We start from the raw sequence: 25280 nt of genomic DNA on the forward strand, positions 1-25280 counted from the left end.
TGCAAAGGGTACCACGCTCTGTCTTAGCCCCCAATAGAGATAGGAAACAGGAAGTGAAAGACATCAAGGATATCCCAGAGGTTTATAACCTTCCCAATGTGTTCCCAGAAGATCTTTCGGAAATACCACCCATGTGCCAAGTTGAGTTCGGAATCGACTCGACTCTTGGAGCCATCCCTGAAGCCAAATCCCCATACTGCTTAGAACCGTCAGAAATGCAGGAATTTCCCAGTCAATGGAACCATCTAATGACTAAAAGAGTTATCAGGCCAAGCCTCTCACCTCATAGAGCGTCAGTGTGGCTCGTGAAGGAGAAGGGCAGATTGTACATATGAGCAAGACCCTAACAAACCCATCACCAAGGTTCAATATCCCCTATTCGGAATCGACGACCTACTCAACCAAATTCAAGGAATGAGAAAATTTGGCATACAACTAGCTCAAAATTCCGTAAAAAGAAATTCCCAAGACAACCTAAGATTTATAAGACCAACGGCACCACACGCAACCTTAACCTTGGTGATAATAGTGTTCACCTTAAGGTCCAGAGACACTACCTTTAGGGTGTCAAGTACACAATCTTCATTGGCCATGACCATCCATTCACATCCGCCCCGAAGATCGAAGATGCGCAAGCTCGAAGCCTTGAAAACCCTATAGGACGCAAATGCAGACCACCCCTGAGCTACGCTGAAGTGGGTGACACATAATTTGCTAGAGGGAAAGTAACCGACAACACTCTCACCAGTCCCCGAGATTCAACAGAGAGACCACCGAGAAGATCATCCAAATTCAGGAACGACTAAAGGCATCCAGGGACTGAAAAAAGAGCTACGCGGATAAACGACGGAAACCCTTGGAATTCCAAGTTAGCGATTGCGTGATGTTAAAGGTCTCACCCTGGAAAGGGATGACACGATTTAGGAAGCATGGAAAATTAAATCTGAGGTACCTTAGACCATTAGAGATCCTTGCCAAGATTGGTCGAGTGGCTTATAGACTTCGGTTAGCACAAGACCTCAACAACATACATCCCACATTCTACGTGTTTAAACTTAAGAAGTGTCTGGCCGATGAAACCCTTGTAGTCCCACTTGACGAAATCAAGGTAAATGAGAACCTACACCCAAAAGAGGAACATGTGGGATCATGGACAGGGAAATCAAAAGAATGAAACAAAGTCGAATACCAATAGCGAAGGTCCGATGGAGTGCCAAGCGATGACTCAAATTTGCTTGGGAACACGGGAATCAGATGAAACAGAATTACCCACAACTTTTCCCTAGGGCTACTAAGAACCTGTTCAAGATACAAATTTCGGGACGAAATTCCCTCTAACAAGGGGATTATGTGATAGCCCAAAAAAATTGGATAAAGCAAGGTCTAAATTGTAACCATGTTCAAGTGAATTCACAACGTAGTTTGTTCAATAAAACTTTGAAAACCAAGAGGGCATGGTTTGGATAAGTGTATATATAGGAATATATACTTCCTCATCATCTAAGTCAGTAGACCAAACCTTCACTCCTTCAAACTCATCCTCCGATGTATTTTTCCTGCACAATTAAAGCATTCATAGAGCTATCAGTGGTCTTCTTCTTTTTGATCTCTTCCAGCTTACGCAAGTAGTAAGCTTCATCATCTCTCCTTCTTTCTTCTCATTTAGCCTCCTTAGCATGCACTCCTTTGCCAGATGATTTTTACCATGATAGTAATTGTAGTCATAGCCAGAGTCACCTGTAAGCTTGTTATCCTTCTTCTCTTCTTCCTTCTTAGGATCACTTTTATTCTCCTCCTTCACTTTCTCAGCACTATAGCTTCCATTCCACTTTTCGGTTCTTGGTATATGTAAACTTCTTCTTTGCAAAATGCTTCGGATTCATGATCATTAATGCATAATCTTCACTAGAAAGTTCACAATCAGAGAGCTCCGTTTCAGATTCTTCTTTTGCAACATTTTTGCCTTTCGCTACGAGAGCTAAGGACCCTATACTAGACACTACTTTTGTTTCTTTCATCATTTCGCTTTCATGTGACTTAAGAATTCCAACCAGTTTGGCTAATGTATAATGTGACATCCCCATTTTCACGGCCAGAAAAGACCGATTTTTGTTTATGCTTTATAAAAACCAGAGTACCTCTTTTAATAAAAATGTTGCAGAATTTGTTCCCAGTAAAACATGATAAATACGTTACCAAAGCATTTTCGAAGAAATGTATTTTTATTCATTTTTAAAACATTTGGGATGTCATCGTCAATACAGAAACATAAGCATAAACAGAACTTACATTCATTATCACTAGTGATTTATATCTCCTTAATCTCTCAGTGTAATGTGACTTCATATCAACACCTTGATATAAATAAACTGAGTGGGTCAGGATGGGAAACCTGGTGAGTACATAGGGTTTTCAACCTACAATAATATAATTATTATGTTTAATCATCAAATAGTTAACCCAATTACTCATCCCCATTATCTTCTATGTTCTTAAGGATCTACCCTAAGAATCAACTATTTCTCATTCATTCATTCCTAAGGATTGTCCTAAGGAATAGGCACGAAGTCCATCGTTGCCTATGACACAGCTGTCAAGCACATCTGCTAGTTCTATCACTTAGGCGCAACTGCCAGAATTGTGACATTCTATGTGAGGCGCAGCTGCTAGTATTGTCCTTCGAGCACAGATACTAGGGTTACCTCGTTTATTGACAATATCGTTTTCGAGAGTCCACTTGCAATACATGTCAATGGGTTTTTAGAGTACACCAGTGAACACATCGTTCACAACACCTACAGGTTGCGAGCCTGCTAATGTTTCACTGGACTGTCTAGAATAGTCTGTGGTTGTCATCCATACTCTGCTAGATGATGGGGCCAGCATTTGGGAACAAGGTTTCTCACATCGTCCACCTCTCACCCTTACCGCATGGTCTATATCACCTCTCAACTCATCATCCAACTCATATTTCATCTACTCATGTTTTACCCAACATATTACATAGATATAAATACATATACAATTTAAATCATATAAAACTTGTATAAAATCGTTCATCCAACATAGATAGCATGTATACAGATAATATGCACACATAACTCGTAGTTTATATAAAATACTTCATATCTATGTGTAAGATGAAAGGGACCATGCACTCACTTGAAAAGGTGGTGATTCCGAACTCAGACAACGCTTCGCTTCTTAAAAATAATTTCCTTCGACGAAACCTAATATTGTTACCACTAGAGTTTAGTATATGATTCATCCAGACTAATTAATAGTCTAGCTATTATTACTATTATATAAGCGTTAAACAATAGTTATATAACCCATAATAATAGCCTAGGTACTTATTATAAGTTCCTAATAACGTTGCTATAATTAAATAAAAGCTATATTAAAAATAGTGTAGCCGTAGCTCACTTACAACGGGTTTTATAGAAAACCGAGCTTTTCTTGGAGCAGCGTTCCTGAGCCAAAAAGCTCTTCATCTCGGAGCCGTTGAGCACTCCTTCCGCCTCGTGTTAGGGAGGTTCCCTAGGCTTTTCGGGGGATTTTGGGGCTAGAGAGAGAGGTTCTAGAGAGAGAGTGAAGAGAAGAAAGAATGGGAAAGGTGTGAAGAAAATGAGGGTGGGAGAGGTTCTATTTATAGGGTGAAATATGGCTGAACTTGCTGCCACATGTCACCATCTGGTGGCAAGACTTGGGGAGAAAGCAATGGCCAAGATTGTGCCACGTCACCCATTTTCGCAAAGCACACTTTCGACTTCTAAAATCCGTAACATTCACATACGATCTCCGTTTTTGCATTATTTATGTCCACGCGTAGGTAAAAATAATATCTACAAGTTTCATTTTGACTCCATCGGCTAATTCTCGACCGATCTTAAATTTAACAGTACGAGGAGATTATAATGTTAAATGTCCGCATAAAATTCATAACTTCTACATACGGACTCTGTTTTCATCTGTCTTTTTACTATTAAATTCCCATTAATGATATCATCAATTCTAATTTAGTTCGCGTAGTCAAAAACCCACTCGATCTAAAATTCGAGTTTCAGGGTGTGCACTGCTAAGCCAAATCTTAGAAAATTCATAACTTCCTCATACGAAGTCAGATTTGGGCATTCTTTTTTTGTATGCTATCAGTTTAGCATATACTACAACTTTTGTTTAGATTTATAAGGCTAAAAAGTCCTCCATCATAAATTCACTATTTACATCTCCCGGTGTCATGCCGGTTTTGCCGTAAAACTTCGACGGACCATAACTTCTTCGTTATAACTCGGATTTTGGCGTTCTTTATATGTGTGGAACCCTTGAGATGTATTCTACAACTTGGTTAAGATTATTTATTCTAAATAATCTTTTGTCGAAAAGTCAATTTCGACCCCTATTATCTCTAAATTGACTAGCCCGGATCTACGGGCGTTATATATAATTCTTGAATTGTTCATGAGCTTTAACCGTTGAGACTATTGACATTCATTCAGGTCTAAGGCCATTCATGAATGCCACCTTCTACTCAATCAACTTTCGTTCTATCCCATGCTTAATCATCTTACTAAGAAGATGATTGTATTTGTTGAACGTCTGGCTAAGGTTCTCTTCTGGATTTTGTTTGAAGTCACCAAACTCCAAAAGCAGGAGTGTTTAGGTGGAATTTTCGAGATCAGCATCTGTGGAATAAAGCACTTTAAGCCTGTCACAAATCTCTTTCGCACTGTCACATGAACTCACCAAGCGGAATGTATCAGGCTGAAGAGCGAACCTTATAACTCTCATTGCTTTAATGTTACTGATGAGTTTGTCTCTCTCATCCTTAGGAACCTCCTTCATATCAATGAGCAACTGGTTGTATTCTTTTTGAGATTTAATGATTCTTTTGGTTTCAAAGTGAACAAAGGGACCCAAAGTAATCGCTTCCCAGATCAAGCACACGTAGTCTTCTAAGCCAAGAACATATTATTCAAAATGAAGAGCCCATACTTCATACTCGTGAGGATATAGAATTCAAATTCTTGTGGTGGAACCTATGCTGTTTGAGATGTTGATTGGATTGAATAAAAAATCATTGTGCGACATTTTGACTTGTTTTTCTATACTTGTTAAGAATCAGACTTATAGGATCATATTAGGGTAATATCAAGATCACGGAGTAGCGTCAATAAAGTAATGACGGCTCCAACAGATTCAATAATAGGGGAAAGCCTAATGATTTCTTCAGATAGAAGAGATGCATATGATTTACACAGCCTCTTGCTTTGATACCTATTGTTGAGAATAAAATCCTCTTGGATCGATTGATTCTAACAAGTAAAGTATTACACGATATGAAAACAAGAACACAATATAGATCAAAGATGTCAAATGATTAAAAACCACAACCTCATAAGAACTCTATAAAGAATTGCTACTGTAGAGGCGTCCTAGGGTTACAAGGAAAAGATCAATCCAACGTTAACAACTATGGTTGCATGCATGCACTATTTATACTATAACCCTAATAGTAAATATAGTTAGATAGGCCTAAACCGTGAACTTAATGGACATAAACAAAATAGCCCAATGACGCAATCTAATATACTCAACAACCCTTCGTATCTAAAAACTTTCAATTTAGTCCTTAAGTTAATATGTAGGGTGTACTAGGTGGTACACTTAACGTACTAGCCTAATATAGTGATCGTGGATCCCATCAGCATACACTGATATAGCCTAATGTTTAGGTTTTTCACCCTATTTAAACCTTATGATAGCCTCATTTGGTTAGATTTAGCCAACCTCCACCTTCCTTTGTCCAGAAATCGAAACCCTAGTGTGTTCTTGTGAGTTTTGAACCTTAAAGAGTTTTTGCTGGTGGTTTGTGAAGGAGAAGAAGAAGATGACCATTTGGAGAGGTGGCTTGAGCTTGAAGATTCGACGTTAGCTCATCATTTGTAAGCTTTTTGAGGTAAAAAGCTCACATCTTTATGATCCATGATGCTATATCTAGTTATGTTGTTATTTTATGCTTTTTGAGTCCTTAGAGTTATTGATGAGCTTCTTGACTTACTCCAGAAGTATTGGTATTAGATATAGGCTTCTTTTTGTCCCCTTTTTCATAAAAAATGCAATCTTTATGATGTATCTTGAATCATGCATGTTTTAAGACCATTGTTAAGCTAATTTTGAGCTCTTGAGTCCCATTAATCCATGAATGTGTGTAAAGTTGCCAACTTTACGTGATAAGTGGTCATATAGAATCAGATCTGAGAGTTTGGCTTGAAGTCTCAATGAATTAAGTGCTTAATGGAGTGGGATGGCCAACTAGGGAGTATGTTGTGCGTACCAAGCTGGTACGAAGCACATACTAGCCCCAGAGGGTGTACGTTTAGTTGAGTACGCCCCGCGTACTCAGCAAATGAGCTTTTAGGGCTTGAATTCTCGGTTTGGGCCATAGGTTGGGTTTTCTTCATTTGGGCCTGGTTAGGCCATTATACTTCTGATTTGGGCTTGTGGCTAGTGTCTTGGACTCTTTGGATTTTACGCACACGATGGGTTTAGGCCCAATTTGGAAGATTGAGCCATATTTGGGCTTTGGGTTGTTAAGTATAATTTGGACCTTCGTAGTAGTTGAATTGGGCGATGCTCTTGGTGCCAATTGATTAAACTGATGGTTATGGATTTGGAATCCAATTATTAGTTGGATGTTATTGGTGTTGATAGCGTGGGGATTGTCGGACCAGTAGCCATAAATTTATCTGTGTGATTCAGCAGTCTGAGGTGAGTTCCCTCACTATGTTTAGCAAGTCGAAGGCACCAATGCCTACTCATGATTTATTATGTTAGGATGCTAGATTTCTGCGTGACTCTTGCATGTGTTATGTGTTGGTATGTATATCGAGCGTGGGCTCAATTTCGGGCAGGGCCCGATGACTATATTGTATGCTTTTATCTTTGTGATTATCACATGTGTTCGTCTGACTATATGTTTATATGTGTATTGGGCGAACCCGATGTCAAGCGGGGCTTGATGATTTACAGATATATATAAGCCGAGCGGGGCTATATATTGGGCGGAGCCTGAGGCCAGGTATGACTCGATGACAGGAGAGGCCCGATGAAGGGAGGGGGCCCAGTATGTGTTTATTATGTATGGTATGTGGTATTTTGGGGAACTTACTAAGCTTTGACCTTATGGTTTTCAGTTTATGTTTCAGGTACTTATGGTTCGAAAGGGAAGAGCCTTAGATGATTGCAGAGCACACACCACCTTATTCCGCATTTAGTGATTTACTCTGATATGTTATGATGTAGTGATACACTTTGATCCATCAAGGTTTTATGACAATGTTTTGGATTACCATTTATTTAGTTTAAAAATGATATTTTTGGGTCTTATTTTTGGGACGTTACAAGTTGGTATCAGAGCCTTAGTTTGAGGGATTCAGACATACTCTCTGGTGTGTCTAAACTCAAACTGAGGATTTGGTAAAAAATTTCAAAAAGGAAATGTTTTTTAAGAAATGGGTTTTCTAATACAAGAAAGGGTATGGTGCATGCAATCGACAGAGCTCAAGTAAGTTTTCCTAAAATTCCCATACATGCTATATGATATAATTTGGTTTGTGAATTTGTGAATCGCATGTTAGTTAGGGCTAAGGATCTAATCAGTATTTGCATGATAGAATGCTAGGAGAGATGCCTTTGTATCTTATTGTGTGAGCTTGTAGACTTGCATGCTAGTACTAATCAGTCAGTGATAGGATGGCCTTATTAGGTTATGATTGGTTCTAATTACTTGATGCTCAAATGCTTTTGTGCTTTTTAGGAGTTCTCACTAACATCAGCTAACTATTAATCAAATTTGTGAATATGTTAACTATTAAGCGAATATCTTATCATATTAAGTGAATATGATAAGATAGATTTTATCTTATAAATAAGTCTTATTGTATAGATAAGATCCTAGTGTTTAGGATCTATTGTTAACTTAATCTGTAATCTATATATGTATGTATATATATATATATATATATATATATATATATATATATATATATATATATATCAGTTGAATCCCCATTGGGTGATTATTACGCCAAAACTCTCTGTTTATCTTGGTAACAGAGCTTTCGATCCTCCCTCTCAAAACCTACGTCTGGCTCTTTGGTCTTCTTCCAAACAAGTATCTCTAAAATGTCTGCACCCGTAAAATCGTCTACCATAGACAACTGTCTGAGGCTCCAAAAACCACACCCAGTCCTGCCTATGAAACGTGGGTTATCCAAGATCAGGTTGTCATTGGAGGTCTCCTATCCTCCATGACAGAAAAGGTTTTACCACAACTTATTTGTTGCACCAACACAGCCCAACAATTGTGGACATCCCTCCACACCATGTTCTCAGCCCAACATTGAGGGAACTCAATCAAAATCCGTACTCAACTATCTACTACAAAGAAAAGAGACATGAGTGTAGCTGAATACTATCAAAGGATGACAGGATTTGCTAATACTATGGCAAATAGTGGACAACCACTGAATGATGAAGAAATAATTGGCTATATACTGGCTGTTTTAGGACCCGAACATGATGATCTCCTCACCTCCATTATCGTACTGAGCAACGAACGTAAGGTAACGCTTCCAGAATTTTATTCGTATCTAATTTCACATGAAGCCCAATCCACTGCCATAAACACAACAGTGGAATTTACCACATCTGCAAGCAATGCTACCCACCAAGACACAAATCCTCCTCGTCGCAACAACAGAAATGGATACAAAAACACCAACACTCAGCAAAATAATCACCGAGGAGGCTATGGCAGAGGCCGTGGTAGTGGGCACGGAAGAAACAATGGACCACAACGCTAGGTGTGCAACATTCCAGGACATACATCACTTAACTGCTGTAACAGGTTTAAACACTCCTACCAATCGGAAGAGTATCAGAGTGGAAATAGTGCAACCAGCAGGGTATATAACCCTAAAAATAGCTGGTATCTTGACACAGGAGCGACAGATCATCTTACAAGTGATCTTGATAGATTGACTTTACAAGAGCATTATCATGGCAAGGATAATGTTCAAGTTGCAAACGAAACAAGTTTGCCAATTTCTCATGTTGGTCAGTCCAAAATTCCTAGTTTAGGTCATCCTCTTTTTCTTAAAAACGTTTTACATGTTCCAAGTGTTAGATAACATCTTTTATCAGCCGATAAACTTGTCTCTAACAACAATGTGCTCATTGAAGAAACCACTTCTAATCGGTAAAAGCAAAGGAGGTCTTTATCCGGTGCCATTCAGTCGTTCATCCTCTCCTCATCATGCATCGTCTAGTTTCAAGGTCTTTCCATCACAATGGCATCGGCGTCTCGGTCATCCAGCTCCAACAATTGTCAAGTCCATTTTGAAGTCAAATAAATTAGAGTGTTCTTCTAGTCATGAGTCATTTATTTGTGATGCATGTCAACGTGCTAAAAGTCATCAACTTCCCTATAGTAGTTTCGTTCGAGTCACTTCATTCCCGCTTAAGCTTGTTCACACTAGTGTTTGGTGACATGCTCAAGTGTCTAGTGGAGGTTTTATGTATTATGTCAGTTTTGTGGATGATTTTAATCATTATACATGGATTTATCTCATTAAATAGAAATCAGATGTTGAACAAATCTTTTATGTTTTTCAAAACCATGTTGAACATATGTTGAATGCTGAAATACGTAGTATTCAATCTGATTGGGGCGGTGAGTATCACAGGTTACATAAACATTTTCGAAAAACCGGTATCACTCATCGTGTGTCATATCCTCATGCATCGCAACAAAATGGCATAGTCGAACGAAAACATTGTCACATTGTTGAGACTGTTCTAGCCCTTTTGGCACATTCATCTCTTCCATTTCGTTTTTGGGGATGAGGCATTCTTAACAGTATGCTAACTTATTAATCGAATGCCCAGCCGAATTACAAACAATATCTCGCCTATCACACGACCTCTAAATAAAAATACAGATTATTCATTTTTACGTACCTTTGGATGTGCATGTTGTCCTAGTCTTCGAAAATATAATAGTCATAAACTTGAGTTTCGGTCTAAACTATGTGTTTTTGTTGGATATAGCTCGTTGCATAAGGGGTACAAGTGTCGTGATCGGAGCACATGTCGTATCTATATATCTCTTGATGTCATTTTTGATGAAACAAAGTTTCCATTTGCTCTCTCCACAACTCAAATTGTCCCATCTACCATGTCTAAACTTGTTTCATTTCTTTCCAATGAGTTGGGAATTACTAACGACCATATAGGATATTATGACCTCTCTCTTTTATCTAATGATGTTCCTGTAGCTGCAGCTCCACAACAGTCAATGCCAAACGTGGTGTCATCTGAAATGATGCCACCCATTGCTTCCGTGAATCACCAACCACAGCCAAATATTAGTTCAACTGATTCAACCAGTGCTTGTGTTAATGAAGCACCATCGCTATCGCCATCAAGTGTGGATCTTGAGTCGCCATCATTTCCTATTAACGTATCCACACCAGCTCCTGTTAACATGTCCATCCAGCTCCGACTACATCTATGGCATCACCCACATTGTTACCTGTTAGCGATGCTTTTTTCTGATCCCTCCTCAACAGATCTAGGGATGCTTACTCGAGGACATGCAGGAAAATCATTTCCACGAAAATTTAGTGATGGGACAGTGTTGTATGACCCAAAGAAGTGTGCCTTCTTGGTTGAACCAAAATCATATAAGTTGGCTTTAACTGAGCCTGCTTGACGTGCAGCCATGGAAGATGAATTTCTGGCACTAAAGAAGAACAACACCTCGTCTCTTGTTCCCATACCATCGAGTATTAATGTGGTTAGCTGCAAATGGGTTTTTAAACTTAAACAAAACTCAGATGGTTCTATTGATAAACACAAGGTATGCTTGGTTAAACGAGGTTTTGCTCAACAATATGGTATATATTATCATGATACATTTAGCCTTGTGGTTGAATGTGACATCCCCAAAATCTCGGCCAGAAAAGACCGATTTTCATTTATGCTTTTAAAATATTTTCAGAGTAAATCCTTTTGATTTGAAAGAGTTGCGGAATTTGTTCCTAAAAACAAAACATGATAAAACAATGTTTACCAAAGAATTTCATAAAAGAAATGTATTTTTCATTATATAATCAAAACTCGGGGTGTCATGTTCCGATACAGACCAATAAGCATAAACGATAACATTACAAGTCATTCAACAAATATATACATATACAGACTTGTAAACAAAACAACTGATGGTTCATCCATCTTATGCCCTCGCGCCACTTCCTGTAATACAAATAAAACTGAGTGGGTCAGGCTTGGGAGCCTGGTGAGCATATAGGGTTTTCAACCCACAATAAATAATCATATTTAATTTTCACCAACCAACAATAACCCAATTACCCATTCCCGTTATTCTCACTTTATGTCCCTAAAACAACTAACACAAGGGACCTAGTCTAAGAATATTTCATCAGGGCGACAACACATGCTTCGGGGGTACCTCAGCAATATAAGTCAAATAAGGCAACCATGAGGGGGATGGAGTACAGCGAATGAACACCCAAGTTCATTAACACCTACAGGTGGCGAAACTGCTAATATTTCCACAAGACTGTCTAGAATAGCCAGTAGTCGTCATCTAAACTCCGCTAGATGACTAAATCAAACAACAACGAGGTCTCTCATCTGTTTATTACACACCAACTATCTACCCATGTTCTACCCAACATATTAGTAGATAAAATATACATTTTTATACATAGTTTCGAAAACCTGTATAGCATGCTATAATCAATGCATAATCCACATAACAGATGAGGCACACACACATAACACATATCTCATAGAGAATAAATCATATCTGTGAGATAGAAGAAAGTGAATACACATTCACACATATAAACAACAATATACCAAACACATAGCACGTATTTTATAGAAAATACTTAATATTTATGTGTTAGAAGAAGGTAACTACACATTCACACTTATAAACAACAATATACTTAATACACTCGAACCAAACTTGTATTATTATCGTGTTTATGAAAGGTAGTATACACTCACTTGATCAGAAGATGATTGGACAGCACTACGACTTGCAGAAGTAGTAATCCTCAGCAGATCTGAAAGATCTTCACAAAAATCGAACTTCTCGCAGGCAGAGCTTCGGCTCGGGAACCGCACTTCTCGGGATCTTCGGGATCTCGGGACTTGCCTCGGGGCTCGAGAATGATACCGGGGCTTCGGGATATTTCTGGCATGCAAAACGATGCAAAATGGGAGAGAGAAGAGAGAAAATGAACAAAAGACTCGGCTGCCTTCGGATCCTATTTATAGGAGGCTGGAGCCTCGGAGTATGCGGGGCATACTGCTTCCGAAATCGTCACTGCATGCGTCATCCGAGCCACTTGCTGCGAGTGTCGACACCTTCGGAGTACGCGGGGCGTACCTCGGATCAGACCGGTGACTCGTCCTCGGATAATGCTTCCGAATTTCCAATTAAATTTAAATACAAAATATTAAATAAAATTCGGAAATTCATATCTTCTTCATACGAACTCTGTTTTCGATGTTCTTTATATCCACGCGAAGGTGAGACTACGCTCTACAACTTTCGTTTAGACTCCGTCGACTAATTTTGACTTTATTTTTATTATTTATTTTTAATAGGCCACGACAGAAAAACTTCGTTATGAATTCATAACTTCTTCATTTGACGTCCGTTCTCGCCTAAATTTTTATCGCTTTGATACCAACAACGAGACCTTCGATCCTCGTTTAGATTGCTTCAGCTAAAAACCGCTCGATCTCAAATCGAGTATAACAGGCTGCACACCGCTAAGCCGAAACTTCGATAAATCATAACTTCCTCATACGAAGTCAGATTTGGGCGTTCTATATATATTCGGAAACCTCGTTTCAACTACTACAACATTATTCAAAGATATTAAGTTTATTTTACACTTAAATTTTGACGCTTATTTTTATTCTTAATTAATGAGACCACATAATTAAGCAATTAAGCACAAAACACACAATACTCAAATAATACAATCTTATTATTTCAAAACGGGTTACAGAGGTTAACCTAGACTATTACATTGCTAAAAATGCCAATCCTGGAAACACAGGCGTTACATTGAACGTGCAACTGTTCGATTAGTTCTATCCCTGCCTGTTTAGCGTGGATGGCATCTTCGTCAGGTAGATGTTAGTAATGCTTTTCTTCATGGTACATTGAATGAAGATGTATATATGCAGCAATCACCTGGTTTTGAGGACCCACATTGACCACATTATGTGTGTAAGATACAAAAGGCTCTCTATGGTCTGAAGCAGGAACCTCGTGCTTGGTTCTTGCGTTAATCTGATAAGTTTCATCACCTTGGTTTTTACTCATCTAAAGCTGATACCTCCCTTTTCTTGTTTCATCAGGCTGTCACTACCATTTACATGCTTGCTTATGTTGATGATATTGTGATTGTTGGCTCCTCACAACATGCTATTGATAAATTAATTGGTACCGTATTTGCCTCTTTTCTGATCAAAGATCTTGGTCGGTTGAACTACTTTTTGTGGATTGAAGTACTTCACAATTAAGGGTGAATTCGCTTAATGCAATGCAAGTATGCATCTGATTTACTTAGTCGGTTCAATATGGAGAATTGTAAAAGTATTTCAACCCCCATGTCTGTTAGTGACAAGCTTGCTCTTGGCTATTGCACAACACTTAGTGATGATGATACTTTCAAATATAGAAGTATGGTGGGCGGTCTGCAATATCTTACTTTACTAAGGCCATATATCTCTTTTGAAGTTAACAAAGTTTGCCAATATCTTTCTAAACCCACAAATGTTCACATGGAGGTTGTGAAACGAATTTTGAGATACATTAAAGGCACAACCACTACAAGAATTCATATACAGAGATCCAATTCTACACTATTGAGTGTGTTCACAGATGCTGACTGGGCAGGTTGCTTTGACTATCATCGATCAACCGGAGGTTTTGCAGTATTTTTAGGTCCCAATCTGATTTCATGGTGTTCACAAAAGCAATCGACTGTTTCTAGGTCCAATACAAAGGCTGAATACAACGCATTAGCAAATGGTACATCAGAAGCAATATGGATACAATCCCTGCTCAAGGAATTAGAAGTTCATCAACCACCTCCTCTTGTTTTGTGGTGTGATAATTTGGGAGCTACATTTTTAACAGCTAATCTGGTGTCTCATGCGCACACAAAGCATAAAGAAGTTGACTTTCATTTTGTTAGAGAGAAGGTGGCAATGGGTGCTCTTGATGTTTGGTTCATTTCTTCTAATGATCAAGTTGCAGATGGCTTCACAAAGCCAGCTACTTGTAATATGTTGGATCATTTGAGATACAATCTAAACCTTGTCTCGGTTAATAGTTGAGGGGGAATATAAACATAAATGATAAGATAGATTTTATCTCATAGATAAGTCTTATTGTATAGATAAGATCCTAGTGTTTAGGATCTATTGTTAACTTAATTTGTTATCTATGTGTGTGTGTGTGTGTGTGTGTGTGTGTATATATATATATATATATATATATATATATATATATATATATATCAGTTGAATCCGTATTGGGTGACTATTACGCCAAAACTCTCTGTTTATCTGAGTGGGGACGCAAAGGAGGAAAGAGGAGAGTTTAGAACAAAGGGGTTGCTTCAAAAATAGATAACACAGGTGCTGATTTACTCACCTGCACCTTTTGCAGCAAGGAATAAAAAAGAAACAGGAGGGAAGAAGGAGAGGGACAAAAAACAGAGGAAAAAAACTAACTTGGGTAAAAACAGGGGATTAAGTGTTTTACTTACTGCCTATGTTTTATTATCTGGTTAAACATGGTTTTGGGATAAATTACAATGATACCTACATCCCATATTTTATACCAAACAAAAGGTATTTGACTCAAACTCTAAAACTAGAACAAAAAAAAAGACATTCCCAAAATGCCCTGGACTATTTTGGTCCCACATTCTGAATTACTCCAATAGAGATCACCCTTCTCCTAAAGGAGATGTGTCCTCATGACTCCATAAAAGGAACCATGGTGAAAGTTTATATAAATTCCATGTGATTGCATTGATTGAACAATCAAATAACAGGATAGAGATTATAGGATAAGTAGAAAGTTTATGAAAGGATCAAATAGTAACTCAAATATATTTTTTACTTTACCATTTTTTATTATCCAAAATAACAATAAAACATTATTAAAGTTAATAATTTTTTGAACAAATTACTGAAATCGTCTTTCGTGTGTTTGGTTCTTAACTTTTTTTTACAACCGTCCCCATAGTATGATTTTGTTGTGTGTTTCGCCCCATCCCAAGATTAAAATACAATATTGCCCTTTGTAACTTTTTTTTTTTCATTTTTTTATTATTTTCTTTATTATTTATTAATTAAAGAAAAATAGATAAGTGATTTATAGACATGTGGGACCCACTCATACTCTCACTTGCACCCCAAATTCACAAACACCACACATCACCAACAACCACCACATGCCACTAAAAACCACCACCGTCGACCAACAACCACCACCAACAGATTCCAACATCACCACCATCTATTGATTCTAGGTCCACTACAGACCACATCATCGATTTCATCAGGTCACATCCAAGATCAAATCCCCAAAATCAAACTTGAACACAAAAATATAAACAATAACAAGATAAATTCTGAAATCAAATACCTAACCAATGCAAATCCGATTATCGCGAAATCAGAACCTAAGCTGAAATCAAAACCAAATATGGCAATCAAAACCCAAACCACAAAATCTAACATGAAATCGATGATGAAAGAAAAAGGTCATGAAATCCCAGAAACCAAAGACGATTTTCAAGAAGAAATGGGGTTAAAGGGGAACAACACTCGTTTAAGGAGATAGTGGTGGTCGGAGGATTCTGGAGGACACAGTGCTCCACCTGCGACGAAGTAGAGAGAACCACCACGACCGCTCTTAAGCCCTTTACAAATCGATGGTAGAGAAACCATCTACACTACACCACCAGGGATGATTTTACAAATCTATTAAGGTAGATAGCGAAGAGGAAAGAGCGAGGATGGAGCAGATGGCGTAGCAAGAAGAAGATAAGCTACTGATGATGCAAATTAATGGTGTATGGTGGTTTCCTCGTGTCTTCTGGTGACGTTTCTTGGTGGTTTCTGGTGGCGACTTGTGTTTTTTGGCGGAGTGTGGTGTTTACTGAGGACATTTCCAGCATCGGTGATTATGGGCTTCATCAGTGATTATGGCTTCTGGGGAAGAGGACAAGATAATAGGCTTCATCAGTAATTATGGGTTCATAAGTGGTGTTTTCCGGGGACGTTTCCAGCATCGGTGATTATGGGCTTCATCAGTGAGAAAAGGAGAGGACGAGATTGAGAAAGTATTGTAAGGCAAATGAGGGTGGTAAGTGATGACGAGGGAAGAGATAATGGGTGAGGGACCCACATTTTTTATTTTTAATAATATTTTTTTAATAGGTTAATATTAAAAAAAAAAAAAAATGGTCAAGGGAAATATAGCGTTTTCATGTATGCAAGTGACTAAAAACGCAACCAAATGAAACAGCAAGGACAGTCCGAATGCAAAAAAAAAAAAAAAAAAAAAAACAGTTAGAGACCAAACACGCAAGTTTGACCAAACCACATGGACGCTTTTAGTAATTTGTTGTAATTTTTTATTTCTAATAATTATATATCAATGTTGGTAAATTTCAAATTGTGAATATTGTTACATGCACTTTTGTATAAAAACTTATATCAATATTCATTTCTAATTGTAAAAAAATAAAAACTCTATGATGTTTATATGTTTTTAAACTATAAACAATTGTCATAAATAAAAAATAAAAAAAATAAGAAAAAACATTATGAATGATCATTCTTATGGTTCATCTCTTTTTTGTAGTTCATATTTAAACTTTTCCCTCACCAGGGTACACAAAATACAAAATGTTTTAAAAAATATTTACATATATTCTACAACATCCTCCAAGTCAAAATAAGAGGTGGTTAGAGAATATCGTTGGATTCGTCAAAAAGGGTTAAACATAGGCGCTCGTGAAGATATACATGATATGATAATGTGAAGATGTGACTTTTTTTTTAATATGCGTGAGATCTCTAAAAGTTGCTTTCGTGGTCAACACGACTAAGAGATCACGTTGACAACCTCTTGGTACTCAACCTCGTTTATAGCAAGACAAGGTGGCTTTAAGTTTGTAGGACCAAGAGATCAAGTTTTCCTTACACAAAAAGATAGGAGCCAATTGAACTCGGGTACCAATGCACCCGCCCTAATAAGAATTTTATAACTAATTGGTGAGGTCATGCGAGACGTTAGAGGTGTGCATCATGGTCAAGAGTTCCATTAATATAGTGTATAGTATGCTTGAACTCGAGTATAGGTTGTTCCCTTTGTCCATGCATAAATCGGGATATATGTGCTACAATACATAATAGATATTGGCCCTTATAAATATAAGTTATTGTAGTATTCAAGTCATGCAAATTTAGTAAGAGGTGTCAGCATAATATGTGCTCAAGTTAATTAGCACGGATTCAATATGGTATTAACTATCAATTGATTGGGGAAGATGGTTTATAATGAAATATTCTAACTTGATTTATGAGATCTATTCAACATAATCTTTCTCATATAAGAATAATCCACTTATTTGATTAGTTACAATAATACCCACAAAGTAACACAATGGTCCCAAGTCTTTCATAAGTAATTCGAATTCGAGAAAGGACATGATACACTTGCATAATACAATAGGAAAATACATCGATATACAAAGGAATGTAGGGTATATTGGAGCTATGACGATATATGAGGACATAATTATCTGATATATTTGAAATTCAAATAGAGTAAACAAATGGTGCAAATCACTAACCATACAATAAGCATTTTCATAAAATTACCTCATAACTTAGAATAAATAGAATAAAAACTTTACAAATCCTATTATAGGGGATGATTTATAATCTATATTATTTATAATTTGAAAATTAATTTTGAATATGATATTATCGAACTAGAAATATAGATAGATGATTTGATTATATCAAAACAAAATAAAAAATTCTAAAAACCTACTATAATGGTGATTTACCTTTTTTACGAGATCTAGAATTTGAAATAACTTCTTTCAAACTAGATATTATTAAGAGGTGAAATAAAGCTTGATATCTGTTGGACATATTTGATTTAGAATTATAGATAATCGATATCTTGATTTGATTTGGGAATGACAGTTGATCGATAACTCTTTGAATCATGACTAGGGTTACAAGATCTTTGGGGAAGAGGAATGAAGTGAAAGAAAGAGATGTGAAAAATGTATTATTTAGGAGTATGATTCTTATGAAATGAATTCAAAAAATAATCATACCCCTCTTTGTTCTTCATGTAATCCTAGAATATTAATAATTATACAATTCAAATCTTTTTTTATTACAAAACTAAAAAAACCAGAATATTACTTCTTATAAAACATTTACATTATATTTTTTTATCAAACAAATTTATGATGTTTATAACTAAATATAATATAAAATATATGTAACACGCGAAAAATAATGCTAATATTTTTTCCATTTTTGAAAAACATTTCCATAAAAACCATAGATAAACAACCATTGTTTTCCAATGTCACACCCCTGGCCGAGGCGGCAGAACACGTCAGGTTGTGCGACTAAATTCATGGATCACAGGTAAACTGAATATATAACACAAGTACAATAATAAACAAAATAGCATTTGTATTCCATCTTGATATTTGAATAAAAGGTTCTTACAGATAATAATAGTACATGAATTGCCTTAAAAGATAGGCAAATAATACAATAGCTAGTAACTTTGTCACCTGAAATCCAATCCGTCTTGAATGTCTGTTTAGCGATTTCCTGGGAATACATGTATTTTTGAGGGTCAACACAAGGTTGGTGAGAGTTATAGGTTTTGTTCTAACAACAACAATACCTTTAAAAAGTCTAGAAAGTATTTTCTTTGTATGTATAACAATAGTTAAAACTGTGTTTGCAAAGAGTTTTTGAAAGCCAAAATGTATCTTTGTATAAGTAAATCCATACTTAAAATTGTGTTTGGAAAGAATCTTTGAAAGCCAAAAGGTATATTTGTATAAGTAAATCCATATTTAAAATTATGTTTGTAAGAATCCTTGAATATACTTGAAAACCAAACTATATTGTTACATAAGTAACTTCATACTTAAAATAGTCTTGAAAGCAACCAAGTCCATGGTTTGTAGTGAGAGAGAGAGAGAGATCCTAGTTAATGTTTATAGTGTGTCCTATAACCGAGCTATGTGACTGAGTGTACCCCTATACAATGCGTTACTGGACGTTGTAGTAACAATTGTACACGCTTGTCACACGCTTCGATTGATCGGTCGAGGTTGTAGCTAGCAATCGCAGGTGAGAATGTCAACCCCGTATATATCTATACATATGTATCTCGCTCCAAAGATCAACGACTATAGTAGTGTGGGTATGCTAAGTGTTTAGAGTCAGCTAATGAATATAGTTTCACTAAAAAGCCCTTAACTAAAGTATGTGAATAACTCTTAGCCCTAACTTAATTGTGTTTAAGTCACTAAGCATAATGAATTTCGTTGTATAAAGTTTATAAAAGTCGAGTATGCTTGGTAAGTATGTAAAGGTGTAATGTACTGGCTTTTATAAAGAAGTATGTTCTAAAGTAATGAACATATGTACATGTATAAACTTTAAGTATTTAAACATATAAATATACGTGCATAGTAATAGCTTGAATCCTTGGAATACTACAAAGTTTTATGACGTGCTTGTTATGATATACGATGTCACATAAAAATCATATATTTTTGTATCATGTAGCATTTGTTGTATGGACTAGTTATTTCATGATAAAATAACCATAATATGTATACGGAAAGTTTATACTAGTTTATTTGTAACGATATGTTACATTATTAAATAACATTTTTATAAACTAGGATTATTGTATTTTCGCATAAAAAGAAATTTTATTTGTAAAACGAAGTATATAGGCACATGTATCCCCCCTAGGGATGGCAAAAAAACCCGAACCTGATGGGAAAACCTGAAACCCGATTATTTCGGGTTGTTATCGGGTTTTTTATCGGGTTTGGGGCAAGGAGTGGGTTATCCTTGCCCCGACCCGACCAGCCCCGATTATATATATATATATATATATATATATATATATATATATATATATATATATATATATATATATATATATATATATATATATATATATATATATATATATATATATATATATGTGTGTGTGTGTATGTGTGTGTGTGTTAATTACACGCATTCAAAGATAAAATAGTTACTGTGGACAATCTTTTTAGTTATTAAGAATTCGGTGTAAATGATAATTTTTTATGTTTTGATGTATTACACTAAACTTAAATCAAATAATTTTTTTTATAACGTTGAGTTAATTTTATTAAAGTGATATGTCATATTTTTAATTTAAAAGGGAGGCTAGAACACGTATTTTTTATAAGACATCGGGGTACCCATAAAGAAAATAAAGATTTCTTATGAATTGTTGTAAACTCGATAAGATACATGAACCCCGACGGGAAAACCCGAACCCAATGGGGCGCCCAATTAAGATACCCAAAAGATATCGGAGCGAGTTTGGGAAACCATGAACACCCCCCCCCCCCCCCCCCCGGGGAAATAATTGGAAATATTAAAAAGGGTTCGTAGGTAGACACCCTTGAAGCGTGAGTTCGATTTGTACGGAATCGGTTTATTTAAGAAGTTCCGGATTGTAATCCCTAATAAAAAATATAGCTCCATGAGCAAAAGCTCCTGTCATGATGAATCCTGCAATGTATTGGTGATGAGTATATAATGCAGCTTGAGTAGTAAAGTCTTGTGCTATAAATGCATAAGCGGGTAAAGAGTACATGTGTTGAGCTACCAAAGAAGTAATAACCCCTAAAGAAGCTAGAGCAAGGCCTAATTGAAAATGAAGCGAATTATTAATTGTGTCATAAAGGCCCTTATGCCCACGTCCCAATCGCCCTCCCGGAGGGATATGTGCATCTAAAAGATCTTTCATACTGTGCCCAATCCCAAAATTAGTTCTATACATATGCCCAGTAATAAGAAAAAGAAATGCAATAGCTAAATGATGATGAGCCATATCAGTCAGCCATAAACTTTGGGTTTGTGGATGGAATCCCCCGAGAAGGGTTAAAATGGCAGTTCCTGCTCCAAGTTTGACGTGAGAAACCACAAAGCCACGATTCTTGAACTTCAAAATACTTTCGGGACCGTTTCGTAACGAATTTAAACTATTGGGGGCTGTTTGGTAATTTAATTAACCAAAATAGGACTGATTTGGTTAAAATAAATAAAGGGAGGGACTGAAATGGTTTAATATGAATTAATGATTGAGTATTGGACTGATATTGTTCAGAAATCTCCATAGGAGGGACTGTTTTGTTTAAAATACACCAAAGTTTTAGGGAAAGGACTCATTTTGAATAAAGGGTTCAGTTTTGGGGGTTAATGTATTCATTTTATAAAATCAAGATGATTTAGGGCTTTTTTTTGCCCGTTTTCATTCGTTGATCAGGTAAAGGAAAAGAACGAACGAAGCGATGAGGGAAAATACGACGAACACGAAGGAACGAGACTGATACAGACGATCGGTGATGGCGAGAAATCATAAAGGCGCGCAGGCTGCTACTCCGGACGTTTTGTTCGATCGATTGCGAAGAGGGAGGCGTCTCCGGGGTCCAGGAGACCGAAGCAACGTAGGGGACGAAGCAGCGAGCTTGTTTTCGTTCTCGTCCGGATGCGAGGTGCGAAGGAAAGAGGAGGGCCGAAGGGAGTCCGGTCGGCAGCAACACGTCGCAGATGGGGGCTTCGGTAGTTTTTTTCGACCGGAGAAGGCGTGGGGTGCGATGAGGAAAACGAACAGCCACAGCACCGCGGATGGTAGGGTTTGGCAGTGAAGCACGTCGTGAAGGAAGGGAAATGGTCTCCGGTAATCTCCTTGCACCCTCTTCTTTCTGATTTGGCAGCTAACACGAAGGATGTTGAAACAGGCAGAAAAAGATCGATCAAAGAGGTTTTTTGTTTGCTAGCTTTGCTTGACGGGAATGGAAACAAGAAAATTGACTGTTGTGATTGAACTCATTGGCTTCAACCTAAGGTAATTTTTCTGTGATTTCTTTGTACAAAGAGATTGAATGGAAGATTATAAGAGTATAAAACAATACTTTTATTGTGCATGTAGTTTTGATGGATGTGTTGAGTATATGGTTGGCGTTTTACTCAGTCTTTATCAGCAGGAGAATAAGAAAAGAAGAAGGCATATGTGGTTTTTTCCTTTACGTGTGGTTAAGTGCAAGTTGAAGAATGGAAGAAACTTGATGACTTTAGTCTTTAGTATTGTGTACTTTGATTGAATTGTAGAAAAAATCATTTCAACTTGTTTCTGTGTTAGCTTGGTTAAGTTGGATTGGGTAAGTAATACTTTAAATTTGGTTGTCAATTTAAGTGATGTATTTTGGTTTTAACTTGCGATCAATTTGTTAATCAATAAGTATGTAATTTGGGTGTATTGATGTATTGATTTCATTGGGTATGTATTTGTGTATGTATTGGCGTTTAATTTTCTATACTAGGTACTTTGAGATTATTTGTATTGTTGGATGTTTTCCTCTTGTATACACATGTACGTATACTTAAGACTTTTACAAGCCATTTCTTGATAAATATAATCTATTTTTATTTGTCATGAGTTTGTTACATAAATTTGTGTAATACATATATATAAATTTAAACTCATTTGTTAGTAAACTTGTTAATTTGTTAAACCTTGGTCTCTTAAATTTAAAATTGACAAATATATAACGTTTATTTATGAAAAGTTAACCAGCCACATGTAATTGATCATGACACATGTCCCATATCTGTCTATATATATATATATATATATATATATATATATATATATATATATATATATATATATATATATATATATTAGGGATGTCAACGGGGGCAAATGGGACGCCGCCCCCGCCCCCAAAGTTTTCCCTTTCCCCCGCCCCTGCCCCCGCTCCCGCTCCCGAAATCTCCATCCTTTCCACCCCCGAATTCCCCTTCTGACCCCCGCCCCCGCCCCCGCCCCCGTTCCCCTGTCTCCGATTGATTTTGGGCTACCTTATTTGGGCTAAAAGAAGTTATTATTTGGGCTAAAAAAACTATTTTTTGAATAACAAATAGATATTTATAACATAATTTTACATGTTACAAACAACTTAAAAACATGTTTTTTTTTTTTTTTTTTTAATTTTTGTACGTAAAAATCATTTTATTGTTTATTATATTTATATAATTGATATATGTCAACTTATATAATTTATTAACGAGGCCCCCACGGGGGTTTCGGGACGGGACTACCAACCCCCGGCCCCGGTTTTTTTAAACAAATGCCTCCACACGGGACGGGGCCGCCACGGGATCGGGGTCCCACGGGACTTTTTGACATCCCTAATATATATATATATATATATATATATATATATATATATATATATATATATATATATATATATATATATATATATATATATATATATATATATAGTTGCTCACGAATTTAGGAGTGTTGGGCTATTTCCATCGTTAAAATTCATATCAACCGGTTTGGATTTTTATATTTTTCTTGGAATACATTACAAATAATAAAAATCATGTCGAAATAAATAATTTAAGATTTCACGATTAATTGAATAAAAAACGTCTTATTTTCTTCTTTTTTTTATAAATATTTTACTAAAAATATTTCAAGTATGAAATTAAATATTATACTATGACTTGAGTCCAAAAATGCTTTCGAAATTAGCATATGAGGTGTGTAAGTCCCTCAACGGATAGAAACAGTTTTTTGGTTTTAAGAAAATCAGTATTATACTGGTTTGGTTTCCTAAAATGGTCGTATATTTTGCATACAAACTCCGTTTTGGACGTTCTTTATATTTTCGTAAACCGGGGAACATGCAATACAAGACTAGAGTGTTTTTTTGCTCACAACTGCTTACTACGAAATCTGTGTTTTCCAAACTCATTAACTAGGGTTGTAGTTTGAGTTGTATGATTCAATTGTCAGTTTACACATTTAAAAGTAAGATACCATCTGATATTTTATAATAATTAAAATGAACTCATTTATACATTAGATGCACTAAAACTCAATGAGTCAAATTACAAAGATATTTACTGTGAATTGACCGTCTACAGTCTTTGACCTAAATTCTAGGATGTCACATTAACACCCCATTTTCCCATTCCAGTAGAATTCAATATAAACCATCGTTTATAAAATTAGAAGTAGATATGTATTACTTTTGAGCTAAAGTAATCGTTATAAACATATAGGAAATGTCAATACGTTTTTCGTAGATATATAGAATGCCCGAATCCAACTTCGTATTAAAAAAGTTATACTTCTTCGAAGTTTCACGATTAACCAGCATGGCTTTTTACGTCGTAAAATACAAATTATAGATATATTACCATAATAGTCATAAAGCCATAATAGTCATAAAACCGACAGTGGGCATATAGAGAACGTCTAAATTTGACTTCACATGAAGAAGTTATGATTTTTAGAAGTTTCAGTGTAGTAGTATGCGACACAAAAACCAAAATTTAAATTATTCGATTGTTAGTAGAAACAATTTAGTCAAGAGTTGAAGATCTCGTCGATATAATTTCATCGATATAAAGATAGTCGAGAACAGAATCCATATTAATAAGTTATGATTTTTGTATGGACTTTAACAGTCTAATCCTTTTAAAAAAATATAGTTTTAAAAATAAAATGAGAATTAGCCAACCAAGTCTAAATGAAAGTTGTATATCTCGCTGATAGCTACACGTGGATATAAAGAACGTCGAAAACAAAGCTCGTATAAAGAAGATATGATTTAAATAATAATAATAATAATAACTAAAAATACACGTGTGTGCGTCGTGCACCGATAGGAGGCACGACGTGCACTTACATTCCACTAGATTTCTACCATGTGTCACAATCTGCATGGAGCCACGTCACCCACCCTACAAAGTGCACGGTGTGCACAAACAGGGTGTGTGGCGCACTTTCAAAT

At 36.3% G+C, this 25280-nt stretch overlaps 1 protein-coding gene and 1 long non-coding RNA gene across 2 annotated transcripts; one reads left to right on the top strand and one right to left on the bottom strand.

The window, feature by feature from the left end:
- Window positions 1–20896: 20896 nt before the first annotated feature.
- LOC122194879 (photosystem I P700 chlorophyll a apoprotein A2-like) lies at window positions 20897–21295 on the bottom strand. The gene has a single exon (XM_042896178.1). It carries the CDS (start codon window positions 21293–21295, stop codon window positions 20897–20899), a length of 399 nt encoding a protein of 132 aa, XP_042752112.1.
- A 369-nt stretch (window positions 21296–21664) lies between these two features.
- On the top strand, window positions 21665–22723 carry LOC122194668 (uncharacterized). The gene is made up of 2 exons (XR_006184029.2): window positions 21665–22312; window positions 22397–22723. It is a non-coding gene; the product is annotated as an uncharacterized LOC122194668 (long non-coding RNA).
- Window positions 22724–25280: the final 2557 nt, after the last annotated feature.

Source organism: Lactuca sativa, chromosome 6 (genome assembly GCF_002870075.4).
Source record: "Lactuca sativa cultivar Salinas chromosome 6, Lsat_Salinas_v11, whole genome shotgun sequence".
In the NCBI taxonomy this organism is placed as follows: Eukaryota; Viridiplantae; Streptophyta; class Magnoliopsida; order Asterales; family Asteraceae; genus Lactuca; species Lactuca sativa.